Raw genomic sequence first — 17500 nt, forward strand, 5'->3', positions numbered from 1 at the left:
GACTGGAGTAATTACATTTATGGCTTTGCAAAAGAGTAATTAATGAATTAATTAATTTAAAATATTTTATTTTATTTTATTAATGGATGAAAATTCAGCCTTGCCATCACAGGAATATCTTGCATGTATAAAATATTCATATTCATTATACAATGATTTCTGAAGTAAATATGACATTGAAGACTGGAGTGACATTTATGGCTTTGCAAAATTAGTAATTATTTATGTATGTATTTATTTATTTATTTTTATTTTTTATGATGGATAAAAATTCAGCATTGCCATCACAGGAATAACTTACATGTATAAACTATTCAAACATAAATATAAATATATTATTTAAATAATACAAATATTTCATATTACAGTTTTTACTGTATTTTGATTAAATAAATACAGCTATGTTGAGCAAAATTTCTGCTCATCAAAATCCTTAAAAAAATGTTTTCAGATGGGGAAAAAATTGTTTTTTAAGTACCAAATCAACATTATACAATGATTTCTGAAGGAAAATGTGACATTAAAACTGGAGTGACATATAGCTTTGCAAAAGTAATCATTTATTTATTCATTTATTTTAACTTTTTATTTATTTGATTTTTATTTATTTATTTATTTATTTTTGCCATCACAGGAATAACTTACATTTATAATATATTCAAACAGAAATATTAATATATTATTTAAATAAATATAATAATACATATTTTTTAAATATTACAGTTTTATCAAATAAAAAAACAGCCTTGGTGAGCATACAAAACTTTAAAAAAAACATTAAAAAATAATAATAATCTTACAGATCCCAAACAGTAACTGTAAGAAAAAAACAGTAGGGTAAAATGTAAAAATATTTTAAATATACATGTGGTAATACATATTTGTTTGACAGTCCAGTGAATTAAATACTTTAAAATCATCTGACTTTATTATTTTCTCTATTTTTTTCCCAGCATTTCACTTTTTTCCCAAACAGCTTCACGTCAATTAAATTCAATATTAATGCAGCAAATTGCTATAAACCACTAAAATCTGCCATTTTTCCTCATCTAGACTTGATTGGAATACTTCCTGCTATCTGTTTTGCATTCCTCCATGTTTCTTCTTCGCTTTCAAATAAAAAAAAACACACATATGTATTACACACATCTCTATCATCAGTTAATACATTGTGATACTGCCTAGCCCTATATAGGCCTCACAGTAATACCGACACCACCTCTTTGAAGCATTACTATCAAGCCCAGTGATCCTGAAACCTGTGGTTTTATGTCTTCCTAAGCAAACTTCATCTTACTGTTGAAGTTCCACTACGACCTCTTACAGTGTCTGATCTCTTTATTTCTAGATTCGCAAGAACCCGGCCACCAAGCCTTCTTACCACCTTCATACACCACAGATTAATCACCATTCAACGTGAATGTGTTCTTCGCTCGGTGCTTGCCCTTGTCCCTTTGTCACTGCCGTGAACCTGCACGCTGTGTTTTTAATCAAAGACCACTGTGCCAGACCCAGCACGTCCCCTCCCACCGAGCCCAGAGGATGCAGCGGAACAGTAGGGCGGCAGTAACGGATGAGCGTTAAGCCGGGGCCGGAGATATTTAAGAGGAGCTAATTGTGAGAAGTACTGGAGCACGCGGAGAGAGACCGTACGATGTGGTGTGAGCGATGCCCCGCACCCGCGGTCGGCTGGATGGCGGTACTTCATCACTGCTTCCAGAACAGGTAATTAAGGAGCCACCTGCCGAGCCGCACCGGAGAGACCTGCTCTACCGGAGAGCTCCGCACTGGGCCCTGCGGCACGCCGCTCCAATCAAAGTATTATCACTCATTTTGCAAAAATCCACCTCTGCCTTTCTCTCTCACTCTCTGTCCCAAACACTACTTTATTTATTAAGGCTAAATGTCACCTCGAGAGAGGCAGGATTACTCTGTCATCTGGCTTTGAATCCATGCCATCTTCACTTGCATCATAAAGCGCCCTTTAAAGGGATAGTTCTTCTTTTAAACTAGAGTTGTCATGCTTATGTTGTTCAGTGATACTTTTTCTTTCTTGCTTTCTTATTTAGAAGAATGGCCAAGCTGTTCTAGTGAAAGTAAATAGTGACCAGACGTTGTCAAACACCCAAAAGGACTACAACGCACCAGAAAAGTAGTTGTGAAATCTTCTGAAGCCGTATGATAGCTTTCTGTGACTAAAATGTATTTTTAAGCAGTTTACATTTATTACAATAACTCAAGGCAGTAACAATTTAAAGAATACATTTTACTTGTTAACTTATGTTCAGCTATTCTTTTTAATAGTTAACTTTTAACTATTTTTGAACTTTTCAGATCATCAGTCATCAAAGCTCTGTAAATATTGGTCATAAACACGCAAATGTACTTTAAATTTCACCAAGCTGGTTACTCACTAAAAACTCCCACAGATTGTGTTTTTGTGGCATTTTAGTGGTTATATCTATACGACAGCGTTTTAGTGCCATGTTAAAAAATAAAAACAAAATTAAGAGATTAAAGTCATAATGTTTCGAAAAAGTCTGAATATTTTGAGAATAATAAAGTTGAAATGTTTTGAGAATAAAGTCAAAATTTCGAGAATAAATTTGAAATGTGTCGAGAATAAAGTTGAAATGTTTTGAGAATAAAGTTGAAATGTTTCGAGAATAAATTTGAAATGTTTGAGAATAAAGTCTAAATGTTTCGAGAATAAGGTTGAAATTATGAGAATAAAGTTGAAATGTTTCATGAAACTTGAAACATTTCGAGAATAAAGTCGAGAATACAAGAATAAAGTCTAATGTTTCGAGAATAAAGTTGAAATGTTTCGAGAATAAAGTTGAAATGTTTCGAGAATAAAGTCGAAATTACAAGAATAAATTTTAAATGTTTTGAGAATAAAGTTGAAATTACAAGAATAATGTTGAAATGTTTCAAGAATAAAGTCGAAATTACGAGAATAAAGTTGAAATGTTTTGAGAATAAATTTTAAATGTTTTGAGAATAAAGTTTAAATGTTTTTAGGATAATGTAGAAATTACAAGAATTAAGTCAATGTTTCGAGAATAAAGTCAAAATTTCAAGAATAAATTTGAAATGTTTTGAAAACAAAGTCGAAATTACAAGAATAAAGTCAAAATTACAAGAATAAAATCGAAATTTTTCGAGAATAAAGTTTAAATGTTTTGAGGACAACGTAGAAATTACAAGAATTAACTCAAAATGTTTCGAGAATAAAGTCAAAATTTCAAGAATAAATTTGAAATGTTTCAAAAACAAAGTTGAAATTATAAGAATAAAGTCGAAATTGCGAGAAGAAAATCAAAATGTTTCAAGAATAAAGTCGAAATGTTTCGAGAATAAAGTCGAAATTTCGAGAATACATTTTTTTGAGAACAAAGTTGAAATGTTTTGAGAATAAAAGCAGATTTTGAAGACTTTGGAATATCTCAGTGCTCCCAATCCGGGCCAAATATACTCAAAATATTATAACTTAAATTTTTTGCTGCAAATTAATTCTCATAATTTTGACTTCATTCTCAAAATATTTTGACTTTATTCTTGAAACATTTTGACTTTATTCTCAAAACACTTCGACTTTGTTCTCATAATATTTCTAATAAATCTTAGATTTTTTTTATTTTTTAATTTGGCACTAAAATGCTGTCGTAATATCTAAGTGTGTGAGTTGTTTACTTACTTTTTTAAATTAGTCTTTCCATTAACGCCATTATATTGTTCATTCAGACTGATTCGCGAACGCAAACATATAAGGCGGGATTTATTGCATGAACCAATCACAGCCGAACAAAACCAGTCATATCTAATTAAATCGCTCTGAAGACATTGCATCCTTTAACATGACTTTCCCCATTCATTCCTAATTACCCCCCACCAAACTCACCACACGCTTTAGGGAGTCTGTTAAAACTCAATGGGCTCAGGGGAGGCAAAAAAGATGTGGACTCTTTGCTGTAACTTTACCTGCTGGTGTCACACTTGAAAAATGTTTCTTTAGAAAAACTAGTGATTTATACACTTTTTTTAATGTTAAATTTGGTAATACTGGCGTTGTTTTATTTTTGTATATTTTTTCCCAATATCTTGAGGAGGCATGCCTCCCTTGCCTCTTTGGAGGAAACAATATTTAAGCTATATATTTAGTTTTTTTTTTTTTTTTTTACCATTACTATAAAACATGAAGTATACGTACCCATCATAGTCTTCCAAGCTGCAGTCTTTCAGAATGGACAGTGCGTGGCCCTTTCTCTTAGTGACTGTGGAAAAGAAAGAGTTAATGTTTTTTTAACAAAAAAAAAAAAAAAAAAACGAAAGCACTCCAAACTGCCTTTAGTACCCTTTTCCAGGCATTGGCAAATGGCTTAAGCCGAACATATGGTCCTGGCTGTAAAGCAGAATTTATACTTGCTGTTTGCATTTTTAATCAAGAATATGAGTTGTGGTACAAAGAGGCAAACGCTCTTGTATCCGGCTTGCCCAAGCCGCACAAAACAAGGTCAAGATTTTTCCCAGCATTCGCCGTGTGGTTTGCAGTCACTGCAGAACTGTGATGTAACTTGGGTGACAAGGTAAACAAAGGGTCATGGGTCAGAAAAAATAGGGTCGGTGAAGTTTTGATCCTGTATAATAGTCGATTCAGTTTTGGTGTCGTGTGGCAGAAACCCCTGGCCCATGTGGCACGAAAGAATGCCACTGAATGCGGGGGAAGAGGGGTGGCATGCCGCAGATGGCATTGTGCACGCCCGTGCCCCACTTAGCATTTTCTGGGGCACCTCCGCCATGGAGCGGGTCCCAGCTGTGACCACCCATCAAAGGGCTCACCGTGGCTGATGTGACACTTGCAGATGGATGTTTTTTTGTTGTTTAAGAATGTGTTTCACGATGCACACAAAAATGCAAGTGCTGTGTCTGTTCATTATGACACGCCTGGCTATCCCTGGTACCAGCTCAAACACAGACGCACAGGGACCACGAAACATGCACACAACTGTGGTAATAGAAAATCATGCGATTATAGCTTTAAATTATTATTTTTTTTTAAATTAATGAATTTCTCAAACTCACATATTATATGTATTTAATTTAATGTCTTACCAAGCTGCCTTTTTTATTATTAATTTCTGAAACTCACATCTGTGACCCTGGACCACAAAATCAGTCATAAGTAGCACAGGGATGTTTGTAGCAATAGCCAGCAATACATTGTATGGGTCAAAATTATCAAATTTTCCTTTATGCCAAAAATTATTAGGATATTATTTATAGATCATGTTCCATTAATATATTTTGTAAATTTCCTACTGTAAATATATCAAACTTCATTTTTGATAGTAATATGCATTGGTAAGAACTTCATTTGGACAACTTTAAAAGCAAGTTTCTCAGTATTTTTTTTTTCTAAATTTTTTGATTTTCAAATAGTTGTATCTCTCTTGTGTCCTAACAAACCATACATCAATGGAAAAAAGCTTTTTTTATTCAGCTTTCAGATGATGTATAAATCTCAATTTCAAAAAATTAAAAAAACCTAAGAGTGATCCAGAGTCACATATTATATGTGTTTGGAGTTGGTATGATTTTTTTTTTATTGTCTTACCATAGCTGCATTTATTTTTTATTTTTTATTATTATTATTTTTTTGTATTATTAATTAATGAAACTCACATAAGATGTGTGTTTGGGGTTGGTAATTTTTTTAATGTCTTACCATTGCTGCTTTTTAAAAAATATATATATATTTCTGGAACTCACATATTATGTGTGTTTGGGGTTGGTAAGATCTTTTTAATGTCTTACCAAGCCTGCATTTATTTTTATTAATTTAATTTAATTTTTTACATTTTCTTATTTCTGAAACTCACACATTACATGCTTAGTACGTTTTTTTTTTTTTCAACATCTTACCAAGGCTGCATTTATTTGATAAAAAAATACACTGAAACAGCAATATTGTGAAATATTACAAATAAAATAACTTATTTTTTCAATTTTAATAGATTTTGAAATCTATTTATTGTAATTTATTCAGGTGATGGCAAAACTAAATTTTCAGCATCATTACTGCATTACTGTCTTCAGAGTCACATGATCCTTCAGAAATCATTCTAATATGCTGATTTGCTTCTCAAGAAACATTTCTTATTATCATTAATGTGGAAAATTTTGCTTGATATTTTTGTTAAATAACATGATACATTTTAATTTAATTTTTGATTTTATCAGGATTCTTTGACAAATAAAAAGTTCAAAAGAACATAATTTATTTTAAAATTATGATTATTATTAAAATGTAACAATGTAGAAAGTTGTGATCAATTTAATTTGTCCTTGCTGAATAAAATAATTAATTTATTTAAAATCTATTAAAATAAAACCACAGTAGGTTGACTGCTCCTGTTTGCAATTAATAAATATGCATTTGTAATAATAAAAAAAATATATTGAAAATTATTTTTTTAATCAACATTTGTCTAAAAACATCAGTCAAAAGTTGCCTAAAAATGCCACTTATATTATTAACAGTTCATTCGTGACATGGAAATAAAAGGTATTACACTGTGGAATACAGTATTCTGTGCAGTATGCTTTGCTATATGTACTGTACACTGAGCTGGACATACTGTATATACATTTACTTATGCTACAGAAATAGTAGTATGTTACTAGTAGTAATAGTAATGTAATAGTAGTATGCTGTTAGTAGTATAATAGTAGTATGCAGTTCCAGACAGTCATAGACAACAGTATTAAGTTCAATTCTCAGTGCTGACCTGTAGGGGGAGTGCTTGCAAATCAAAGTGAACTTAAAGGATCATGTGGCCCTGACCTTGCCAAACAAAACCACAACCCAGGTAGCTTTTTCAAATCTCACTGAGTAAGACACATTCTGGCCTGAGCTGTGAAATATCATTCAATTTAGTTAAAAATCAAACTTCGGCCTAAGCACATAAAATGCTAAATTAGATTCTTAAATGACCATGCAAGTGCCAAAAATGAGATTTCCATGTACAAGCTTTGGTTTTCAGTAAATAGCTGTGCATTACACACTGTAATTGCTTCTCTCGAACGTTGACAGTTCGCTAATACTGCCTGTTCATCTCTCGCAAAGTCTATAGAGCTAATTCGATCACGTATATTCTCAAAGCTCTGCGTTCCAAGCGGCAGAATGAGATATTTAATTTCTATTAGGTAAAATGTTGTTTAATGGCTCCACCTCGAGCTCTCAGCCTCTGCCCTCGGGAGCACATCATCAGGAAACGGATTCTATTACTGTTCAAATGGCTTCTGGAATCAGGTAGCCACATTCATTAGAGCACAGATTGTGGAGTCCCCTTCCCAAAAGCAGGGGGCGCCTGGTGCGTGTTCGGGGGTGTGTGTGTAGTAGTGCGAGGTTGTCTATGCACGTATAGTACGGAGTCCTGTGTGTGTGTTTGTGTGTGTGAGGAGGTGGGTAAAGGGGAGGAGAGGGGGGAGTCCCGCACTGTGTTAGAACAGATGGGTGCAGTCCCTCCCCTTGGGTCAGGTTACTGACGGAGGATACACTTCTCCTGTCATTATGAGTGTGAGATGCATTTAGAACCATCCACAGCAGTGTTGTACAGCTGCTACTTCCAGTATGAGCACACACACATACATACACAACGTCAAACACATAAACACACTGCAGAGAGATGTTGAGAGAGGTAGGAATAAAAGAAAAGGAGAGCTTGGTTGTACAAACATTTGCGCATATTCATAAGCGTCACATCTGATATGCATTTTATGCATTTCCTAGCACCTAGCACTGTTTGAGCTACAGCAAGCCAATTTAAAAATGCAAAACCAACATCATTTTTAACAAAGCAAAATAACTCTATTGTAGACTATATAGATTTGATCAGTTTGTGCTAAGCAAGCCAAATTTAATAAAGCTAAATAATTTGATTAACTCAGACTAATCTCATGGGAAAACATAACCGTTTTACGAGGTGGTGATTTCATTTGAATTCATAGAATGTGATTTGTACAGAAACATGATTTTTGGGTTCTCCTCCAAACCTAACTCTTAGTACGGCATAAGCAGATCGAACAAAATTTTTAGTTCACTTCTAGAAATAAAATTTCCTGACAGTTTACTTACTTCAGTATGTTTATGTCTTTCTTTCTTCAGATGAAAAGAAATTAGATTTTTGAGGAAAACATTCAAGGATTTTTCTCTATTTAGTGGACTTCAATGGTGGCCAACGGGTTGAAGGTCCAAGTTTCAGTGCAGCTTCAAAGGGCTCTAAACGATGCCAGACTAGGATTAAGGGTCTTATCTAGTGAAATGTTCTGTCATTTTCTAAGAAAAATACAAATTTGTATACTTTTTAACCACGAATGCTCATTTTGTACTAGCTCAACCTCACGCATTACAGTACGTAATCACACACATATGATGTAGGCGGAAGTACCAACCCAGGATTTACAAAGTGAACATGCACAGAAAGTCAAATGCCATTTACAAAAAAAAAGGTAAAAAAGCGATATTGGAAGATTTTGAAGTTGAAGGAGAAAATTTGATTTTTTGAACCGAAGTACACAGATGAAGAACAAACCATGCACAACCTTTCCAACGTAATTATGTAAAGGAAGATGAGCATTTGCGGTTAAAGGTATATACAGTTGAGTTCAAAAGTTTACATACGCCTTGCAGAATTGTTCTGACCTGAATAAGATTTGTCATATAAAAGATGTTTACATACAGTCCACAAGAGAAAATAATAGTTGAATTTATTCAAAAGTTTTCATCCACTTGATCCACTTCTTTTTATTTTTTTATTTTATTTTTTTAATGATAGTGGTTCATAGTCCCTTGTTTGTCCTGAACAGTTAAACTGCCTGCTGTTCTTCAGAAAAATCCTTCAGCTTCCACAAATTCTTTGCCTTTTCAGAATTTTGTGTGTTTGAACCCTTTCTAGCAATGACTGTATGATTTTGAGATCCATCTTTTCACACTGAGGACAACTTCGAGACTCATATGCAACTATTACAGAAGGTACAAACTCTCACAGATGCTTCAGAAGAAAAAACAATGCAATAAGAGCCAGGGGTGAAAACTTTTTGAATTTGAAGATCAGGGTAAATTTAACTTATTTTGTCTTCTGGGAAACATGTAAGTATCTTTTCGAGCTTCTGAAGGGTAGTACTAAATGAAAAAAATAAAGATATTTAGGCAAAATTAGAAAAGTGTACACATCTTTATTCTGTTCAAAAGTTTTCACCCCCTGGCTCTTAATGCATTGTTTTTCCTTCTGGAGCATCAGTGAACGTTTGACCCTTCTGTGATAGTTGCATATGAGTCCCTTAGTTGTCCTCAGTGTGAAAAGATCTCAAAATCATACAGTCATTGTTGAAAAGGGTTCAAATACACAAAAATGCTGAAAAACCAAAGAATTTGTGGGATCTGAAGGATTTTTCTGAAAAACAGCAGGCAGTTTAACTGTTGAGGAAAAATAAGGGACAAATGAAAAACTATCACTAAACAAAAAATACAAACAGCTGTGGATCATTCAAGTAACACACAGTATTAAGAATCAAGTGCATGTAAACTTTTGAACAGGGTCGTTTTTATAAATTCAACTATCATTTTCTCTTGTGGACTATATGTCTTTTATGTGAAATATCTTATTCAGATCAGTACTGAATAAAAAACAACAACATGCATCTTGGTAAAATAATTAACATTTTGCAGATTCTGCAAGGTGTATGTATACTTTTGACCCTTAACTGTACATTTTTATTTATTTTCAAAAATGGCAGACTGTTTTTCTAGATAAGGCTGGGATCATGTAGAGCCCTTTGAAGCTGCATTGAAACAGCAATTTGGACCTTCAACCCGTTGGCCACCACTGAAGTCCACTATATGGAGAAAAATCCTGAAATGTTTCCCCAAAAACCTTAATTTCTTTGCGACTGAAGAAAGAAAGCCATGAACATCATGAACATTGCATGGGGGTGAGAACATTATAAGGAAATTTTCATTCTGGAAGTGAACTTCTTCAATACGGTATAATAACATATTATACAAGCAAAAAAAACCCCACTATTTTATGTTTTGGTGATTCCGTCTATATTCGTACGAAAGCATACAATTTTATATCCAATATATTATTAGTCAACTGTAATACTTTTTTTCCTTTAATGTTGGTTTTTAGTAAATTGCATAGAGGGATGGCAATTAAAATGGTAAACATGATTAATTTGGCTTTTGAGTGTGTATTCAAATGATGCATTAACATAGACATTCCGCACCCTAAAATATTGATTTCCTATGATCCACTGCCAATGCCTAATGGCGTAAAGCACCAGCTTGTTAGCATATAGGGAATTGTTGAGCACTGAGGGATGAATCCTATGAGCGAACAAACCCTGAGGGCAGACGCTAATGCACTTCGACCTCGAGTGAGGCCTGAGGGGGCGGCAATCACCTGTGCGTAAAGGTTTCATGCTGAATCTAAGAGGAAAAGCTAGCCATTTGCTATCCTGTGTAGCGCAGATGCATTAAACTTACTGGTCACGTCAGCTTCTATGTCAGCGAGCTTGAAAAGCGGGGCAACTTCGTCCAGGTAGAGCTGGTACGCCTCTTTCTTGTGGCTGACGGGGTTCACAAAGACTTTGAGAGACTTGGGACGGTTCTTGAAACCTGCAGAGCAAAGAAAACAACAAAAGAGCGGGAAGATTCATCAATCCCCTTGTGTCATGAATCCCATGGGCGTTCATTTAAGTGCTTGATTCTCATCCAGTTTAGAGAAGTGCACATCTGTTAATGTGAGCCAGAGCCCCTGTCCTACATAATAACGATTTCTTGTCGTGAGTTCAGCTTTTGTCTGCCACCCTTGCTGCAGAATGCCTCTCACACAGCGTGAGTTCAGTCTCCACCAATTGAAAAGGTCAGATCAGTGTCTGTTGTTTACAGCGGCTGAACGGCTGCCAAGAATGAGGAGAAAGCTTGAATAAATACACCATGTAGGCGCTCTGCTTCTCTCTGTTCACGCTTGAGGTGGAAGAAGTAGTTGAGTGATATGCGATATGTGTTTTTGACGAATGATACCAATAACTAGAAAGTGGGGTAATTAATGCATTATATGTGAATATTATATGGGTATATATATATATATATATATATATATATATATATATATATATATATATATATATATATATATATATATATATATTGTATATACCATTATAAATAATATATGTATACAATAATAATAATTATATTATAATTAAAATTATATTATTATTATTATTACAATTACTATTATTAGTGTTATTAATATATATAATTAATTATAATATATATAGTAACTATAATAAAATCATATATATATAATTATTATAATTACTATAACATAATTAAACATTTATTATAATATTAATATATATATAATTATAATAATATTATGAGTATTTATTTGTTATTGTTATTGGTAATATTATTATAAAAGTTCCATGTATATATTATTTTTATTAGTATTTTATTACAATATTAGTACTTAATAATAATAATAATAATAATAACTATTATTGTTTATATATATTTTTGTTAATAAGTATTATTATTTATTAATTATTATTATTATTATTATTATTATTATTATTATTATTATTATTATTTGATTTTCTTTTTCAGGGGTTATTCCCTGCAAGAAACTGTATATTTTATGCACTTTTTTACTTTACTTTTTTATTTTAAGTAATAAAAATAAAATAATTAATAAAAAATAAAAGTAATAAAAATATATTAAATATAACATTTTGTATTTAAATATATTTTAAAATGTAATTTATTCCTGTGATGCAAAGATTAATTTTCAGTATCATATAATATAATAACATAATACTATTATTTATATTATTAGTATTGTATTATAATATTTGTATTTAATAATAGTAATAATAATAATTATAATAATTTATTATTATTATAAAATAAAATAATTATATTATTTAATTACAATATAATAATAATAATAATAATAATAATAATAACAATCATAATTATTATAAGTATTTAATTGTTATTGTTATTAATATTATTATAACAAAATAATTATTATATATAATAATTACAATGTTATAATATAATTATATAATATAATACTATTTATATGATTAGTATTTAATTATTATTGTTATTATTAATATTATTATAACAAGACTTATTATATAGTAATTATAATATTATTATACATATTTAATTGTTATTGTTATTATTAATATGATATATATAATATAATATATTTATATTTATATTATTAGTATTTAATTATTATTTTTATTATTAAATCATTATTATAATAATTAAATATATATTAATAATTATTATTATCAAATTAATAATAATACAATTATTATATATAACTTTAATAACTTAAATATAAATTAATATATATAAAATTATTAAATATGATAATATTCGTATTTCATTATTATTATTAATAATATTTGTATACCAATAATTAATATTTATATATAAGAATATATTATTTATATTATTAGTATTTTAATTTAATATTAGTATTTAATAATAATAATTATTATTATTATATATAAAATAACATAAATATATAATAAAATAATAATAATAAAATTATTAATAAAAATAAAAGTAATAAAAATATATATATTAAACTATACATTTTGTATTTGAATATATTTAAAAATATAATTTATTCCTGTGATGAAAGCAACATTTTTAGCATCACTACTCAAGTCTTCAGTGTCACATGATCCTTCAGAAGTGCTTCTTAATATTTATGTAAAAATGATACTTTTTTCCAGGATATGCCATCAATATCTGATTGACTATTTTCTGTACTTCCTTCTTTGCAGGGAGAAGCCAGCACTGTGTAAGAGTGTATCATACAAGAGCGTATCATAATTAGCAGAAATTAGGGAGCAGCTTTATCTCTCCCGGCCTTCCTGGAGCGTCTGAGATCGATGGAAGCTGAGGTGAAGCTCAACACTCTCTCGCCTTCCTCCATCATCTCCCTCATTACTCTAATCCGGCCCCTGAAGCTCTCGACCCTCGACCTGCTAACGAGCCGCTACCCTCGGCTTGCCCTCCGCCGTACCCCCTGCTGACATCACAGCGCTGGAGTTCCAGGGGGTGCCCAAGGTCACAGTTCAAATAGACACAAAACGTGCACGAAAGTAGATGCAGGATGTGAGGTGGGGAGGCCGGGGGATTTGGGATCTTGAAAGAAGGCTGCGAGTCTCGCTCAGCGTGGGGATGCTGATCCCGTCTCCCACTATGTGGCTCTTGGGGGCCGTGGTGCCGGGACGGCGGGGTCCTCGTGGGGAGCAGGTGCAGGGGGGCGGCACCACCGCTGCTGTTATAGCTGTGAATGGGGCTCAGGAGGCTCAGTAACCCTCATCCTCACCGAGGGGGCTTCGGGCCCACCGCACGACACATGAAAACAATGATGTGAGGAAATGCTCATCTATTGCATCAGATTTAGTGGCCACATTTGCGTCATCGTTTCATAAAGGTATCTATACCCACACATAACATGCTATTTATAAAGAGTCTCCTGGGTTTCCCAAGATACTCAAGCTCTGTTCCAAAACCTTGTGTGCTACCTATATAGACAGCATTATATCATAATGGCTATGCTAAAATGTAGATAGCATAACTAGTGCCTTATGATGCATATTTTGTACTGCACCTCATGTACACTTTGCAGAGAGGGCAATCCTAGAATGCACTGCAGTGAAGTCAGTGAAAAAAGAGATAAACATTTATTTTAAATGTATGTATGAATTTGTAACAAATATTCAAAATTACAAAATTGACTATTTATTTATTTGTTTATCAATTTATTAATTCATTTATTATTTATATTTATCAAAAGTTTATTTTTACTTTATTATGAAAATATTTATATTTCTTTTCTTGTTCTGATCATGTATAAGAATAAATAAATAGCCACACTACTCAAGTTTGCATCATCACAAAAAGATTTATTTATTATGAAAATGTTTATTTTTGTTTATTCAATTATTTATATATTTGTTTTTTATTTATTATCAACATGTTTATTTTTAGAAAATATTTTTTATTGATATTTTGTTTTAATTATGAAAACATTGATTTTTATTCTTTTTTATTTTTAATTGATATTTATTTTATAATTGTAATTTTTTTATGAAAATATTTTTATTATACTTTTTCTTGTTCTGATCATGTACAATAAATAAATAAATTAATAAATAAGTAAATAAATAAATAGCCACACTACTCAAGTTTGCATCATCACAAAATGATTTATTTATTATAAAAATGCTTATTTTTATTTATTTATTAATTAATTCATCATTTATATTTATTATTAAAATGTGTATTTTAATTATTAAAATACTTATTTTTATTATTTTATGAAAAAAGATAATTATTTTCTTCTTGTTATAATTATGAACAAAGAAAGAAAAAAATACTCTACACATTTTTTATTATAAAAATGTTTATTTATTATTTATTTTAAATTATGAAATTATATTTATATTTATCATAAAAAATATTTTGTAATTGTTCTGATCATATACAAGAAAATCTAAATAAATACCCACACTACTCAAGTTTGCATCATCACAAAAAGATTTATTTATTACAAAAATGTTTATTTTATTTATTATTTTTCATTCAATTATTTATCATTTACATTTATTATGTAGTTTTTATTTTTATTTTATTATGAATATATATATATATATATATATATATATTGTTATTTCTGTTTTATTTTTAATTATGCAAATATATTTGTACCCCTTTTTTAATATTGAAATATTTATATTTATTATGAAAAAATGTATATTAATTGTTTTTCTGTTATAATAAAGAACAAGGAAAAATAATATACTAAGTTTGCATCATAACAGAAAAAAATATATTTACTATGAAAATGTTTGTTTTTATTTATTTAATTATGTAATAATTTATTTATTATATTTGGTATGAAATGTTTTATTTTGTTATGAAAACATTTACTGTTGTTTATTATTTATTTTTAATTATTAAAATATTTATTTTATTTCTGAAAACATTTTTTCTTCTGGTCATGTACAAGAAAAAATACATAAAAACCCACATTACTCAAGTTTGCGTCATCACAAAAAGATGTATTTATTTATTTTAAAAAAATGTTATTATTTCATTTATTAAATTATTTATTCACTCATTTATTGTTTATATTTATTATGAAAATTCATTTTATTCATATTCATTTTATTTACTTTTATTTTGAATTATGAAAATATTTATTTTATTTATTATATATATTTTGTTCTGGTCATATACAAGAAATATAAATAAATAAATAACCACATTATAAGTTTGCATCATCACAAAAAGATAGATTTATTTGTTTATTTATTTATTCACTCATTCTTTCATTGGTTCCCCTGTTATGCAACAGTAGTACTGGTGCTTGACTTCATTTATTTGATATTAGAGTATATATGTATTTTTGTTTATTAGCATATTACAATGTTACCTTAGCACCATGCAAACACCAACTTCAAATCAGTTACTTTTGAGGTTCTATTCCAGTTAGGATCCTGCCTCAGAAGGTAGCTGTCTATGTAGGCAGTAGACAGCAAGACAGCTCACTAGGTATTGGAACAGAGCCCTCATCTCTTATTAATTCATTACAGTGAAACAGGAAACTATGTTTCTGTTGTTTAAATGATCATATCTGAGCTGGAGTTCAGGATAAATCTAAACACCACAGAAGAGAGAGTGGGGACGTAGCCCGTCTGCATGCACGATAGCGTGTTACTATGGCACATAATCCCATGTTTGTGTGAGCGATGCACGGTGGCTCCCAGGAGCTCGCTGAAAGACAATCCAGACGAAGGGGCCACACTCAGGTTTCACCTCCATGAGTGCTGTTTGTGTTCCCGCAAAAGGCCACTGTGATTAGCAGCCTGAAAGAGACTTCAGACAATCTGCGTTCACACGTTAATTATAACCTTCTGGGGACACCAGACAACTCATCTAAATATTATGTTCTGACGTTAATCACTTCCGTAGTTGTTTTAAGGCAAAGCTGCTATTCCTATTTTTTGCTTAAAAGTGTGAATTTTATAAAACCTGTTTAGAACATGCCTGGGTCAAATTTCACCAAAAAAAAAAAAAAAAGAGTATATATTCAATTAAATTCAGTGTAATAATCTAAATATTTATAATCAAACTAATAATAATAAATATATTTGTTAGTAAATATATAAATAATAATTAAATTAGTTAGTCCAGGTCACATAAAAAATAATAAATAAATAAAAATTATATATATAATAACAATAATCATTTTTATTTCAGAAAAAGAAGCTGTATACTTCTAGTTTATGTATTTATTTATCTACAAACTAATTTCATTAATAAATTCCATTTATTATGAAAATATTTATATATTTTTTTCTTGTTCTGATAATAAATAATAAATACACACATCACTTAAGTTTGCATCATCACAAAACTAGTTAGTTAGTTTTACATTTTTACAATTTTTTTTACAATTTTTTTTACAATTTTTTACACTTAAGATGATTTGTTTATTATTATATTTATTTATATATTTATTTATTAATATTATTTTTTATTATTTTCTGATCATGTACAAAAAAAATAAAAAAATGCCAACACTACTCAAGTTTGAATCATAAAAAGATTTATTTAGTTATTTTAAGATGTTTATTTTTATTTATTTATCATTTATATTTATTATAAAAATATTTAGTTTTATTTTTAATTGTGAAAATATTAATATTTGTTATGAAAATATTTATATTTAGTTTTTTTCTTGTTTCTTGAAAAATATATAAATAAATACATCTCTCAAGTTTGCATCATCACAAAAATATTTAGTTTTAGAGTTAGTTAAAAATACAATATAAATTCATTGTAATAATATAAATATTTATACTAAAAATGATAATAATAATAATAATAATAAATTAATTTTATTTAAATGTTTACAACTATTTAAGACAATGTGTTTGTTTGTTCGTTTATTATTATTAATACATATTTTTTATTATTTTTGATCATGTACAAGAAAAAATAAATAAATACCAACACTACTCAAATTTGCACCATAAAACGATTTATTTAGTTATTTCATTTAATATAATGCTTATTTTATTTATTTATATATTTATTTATCATTTATATTTATTATTATTAATTTTGAAAACATTTATTTTTATCAATTTATTATTATTTTTTATTCCCGAGAATGAAGCTGTTCACTCTTACAAAACAGACAGAGAAAAAGCTGCCACTTTTTCTACGTAGAAAAGCTAAAAAGTATATATTTGTACCTTATTTACCCCTAAATGGTACATATTATTATATTTTAGGTACCAATATGTACCATTTAGGGGTTTAGTTTATACATTCTATAGTACTTTGTTTTCTAAGGGTGTATATGACCTGGATGAACTATAA

The 17500-nt window shown here is 29.8% G+C and overlaps 1 protein-coding gene across 1 annotated transcript in view; it reads right to left on the minus strand.

The window, feature by feature from the left end:
• LOC141340180 (ceramide kinase-like protein) overlaps positions 1-17500 on the minus strand; it is a 64672-nt gene that overhangs the window by 6491 nt on the left and 40681 nt on the right. Inside the window, exons 3-4 of the mRNA XM_073845107.1 lie at positions 10553-10684; positions 4214-4277 (exon numbers count right to left, since the gene is read on the minus strand). Coding sequence (XP_073701208.1) covers positions 4214-4277; positions 10553-10684 — 196 coding nt within the window. The remainder of the gene's footprint in view (positions 1-4213; positions 4278-10552; positions 10685-17500) is intronic.

The sequence above is a fragment of the Garra rufa genome, chromosome 8 (assembly GCF_049309525.1).
Source record: "Garra rufa chromosome 8, GarRuf1.0, whole genome shotgun sequence".
Lineage (NCBI taxonomy): Eukaryota > Metazoa > Chordata > Actinopteri > Cypriniformes > Cyprinidae > Garra > Garra rufa.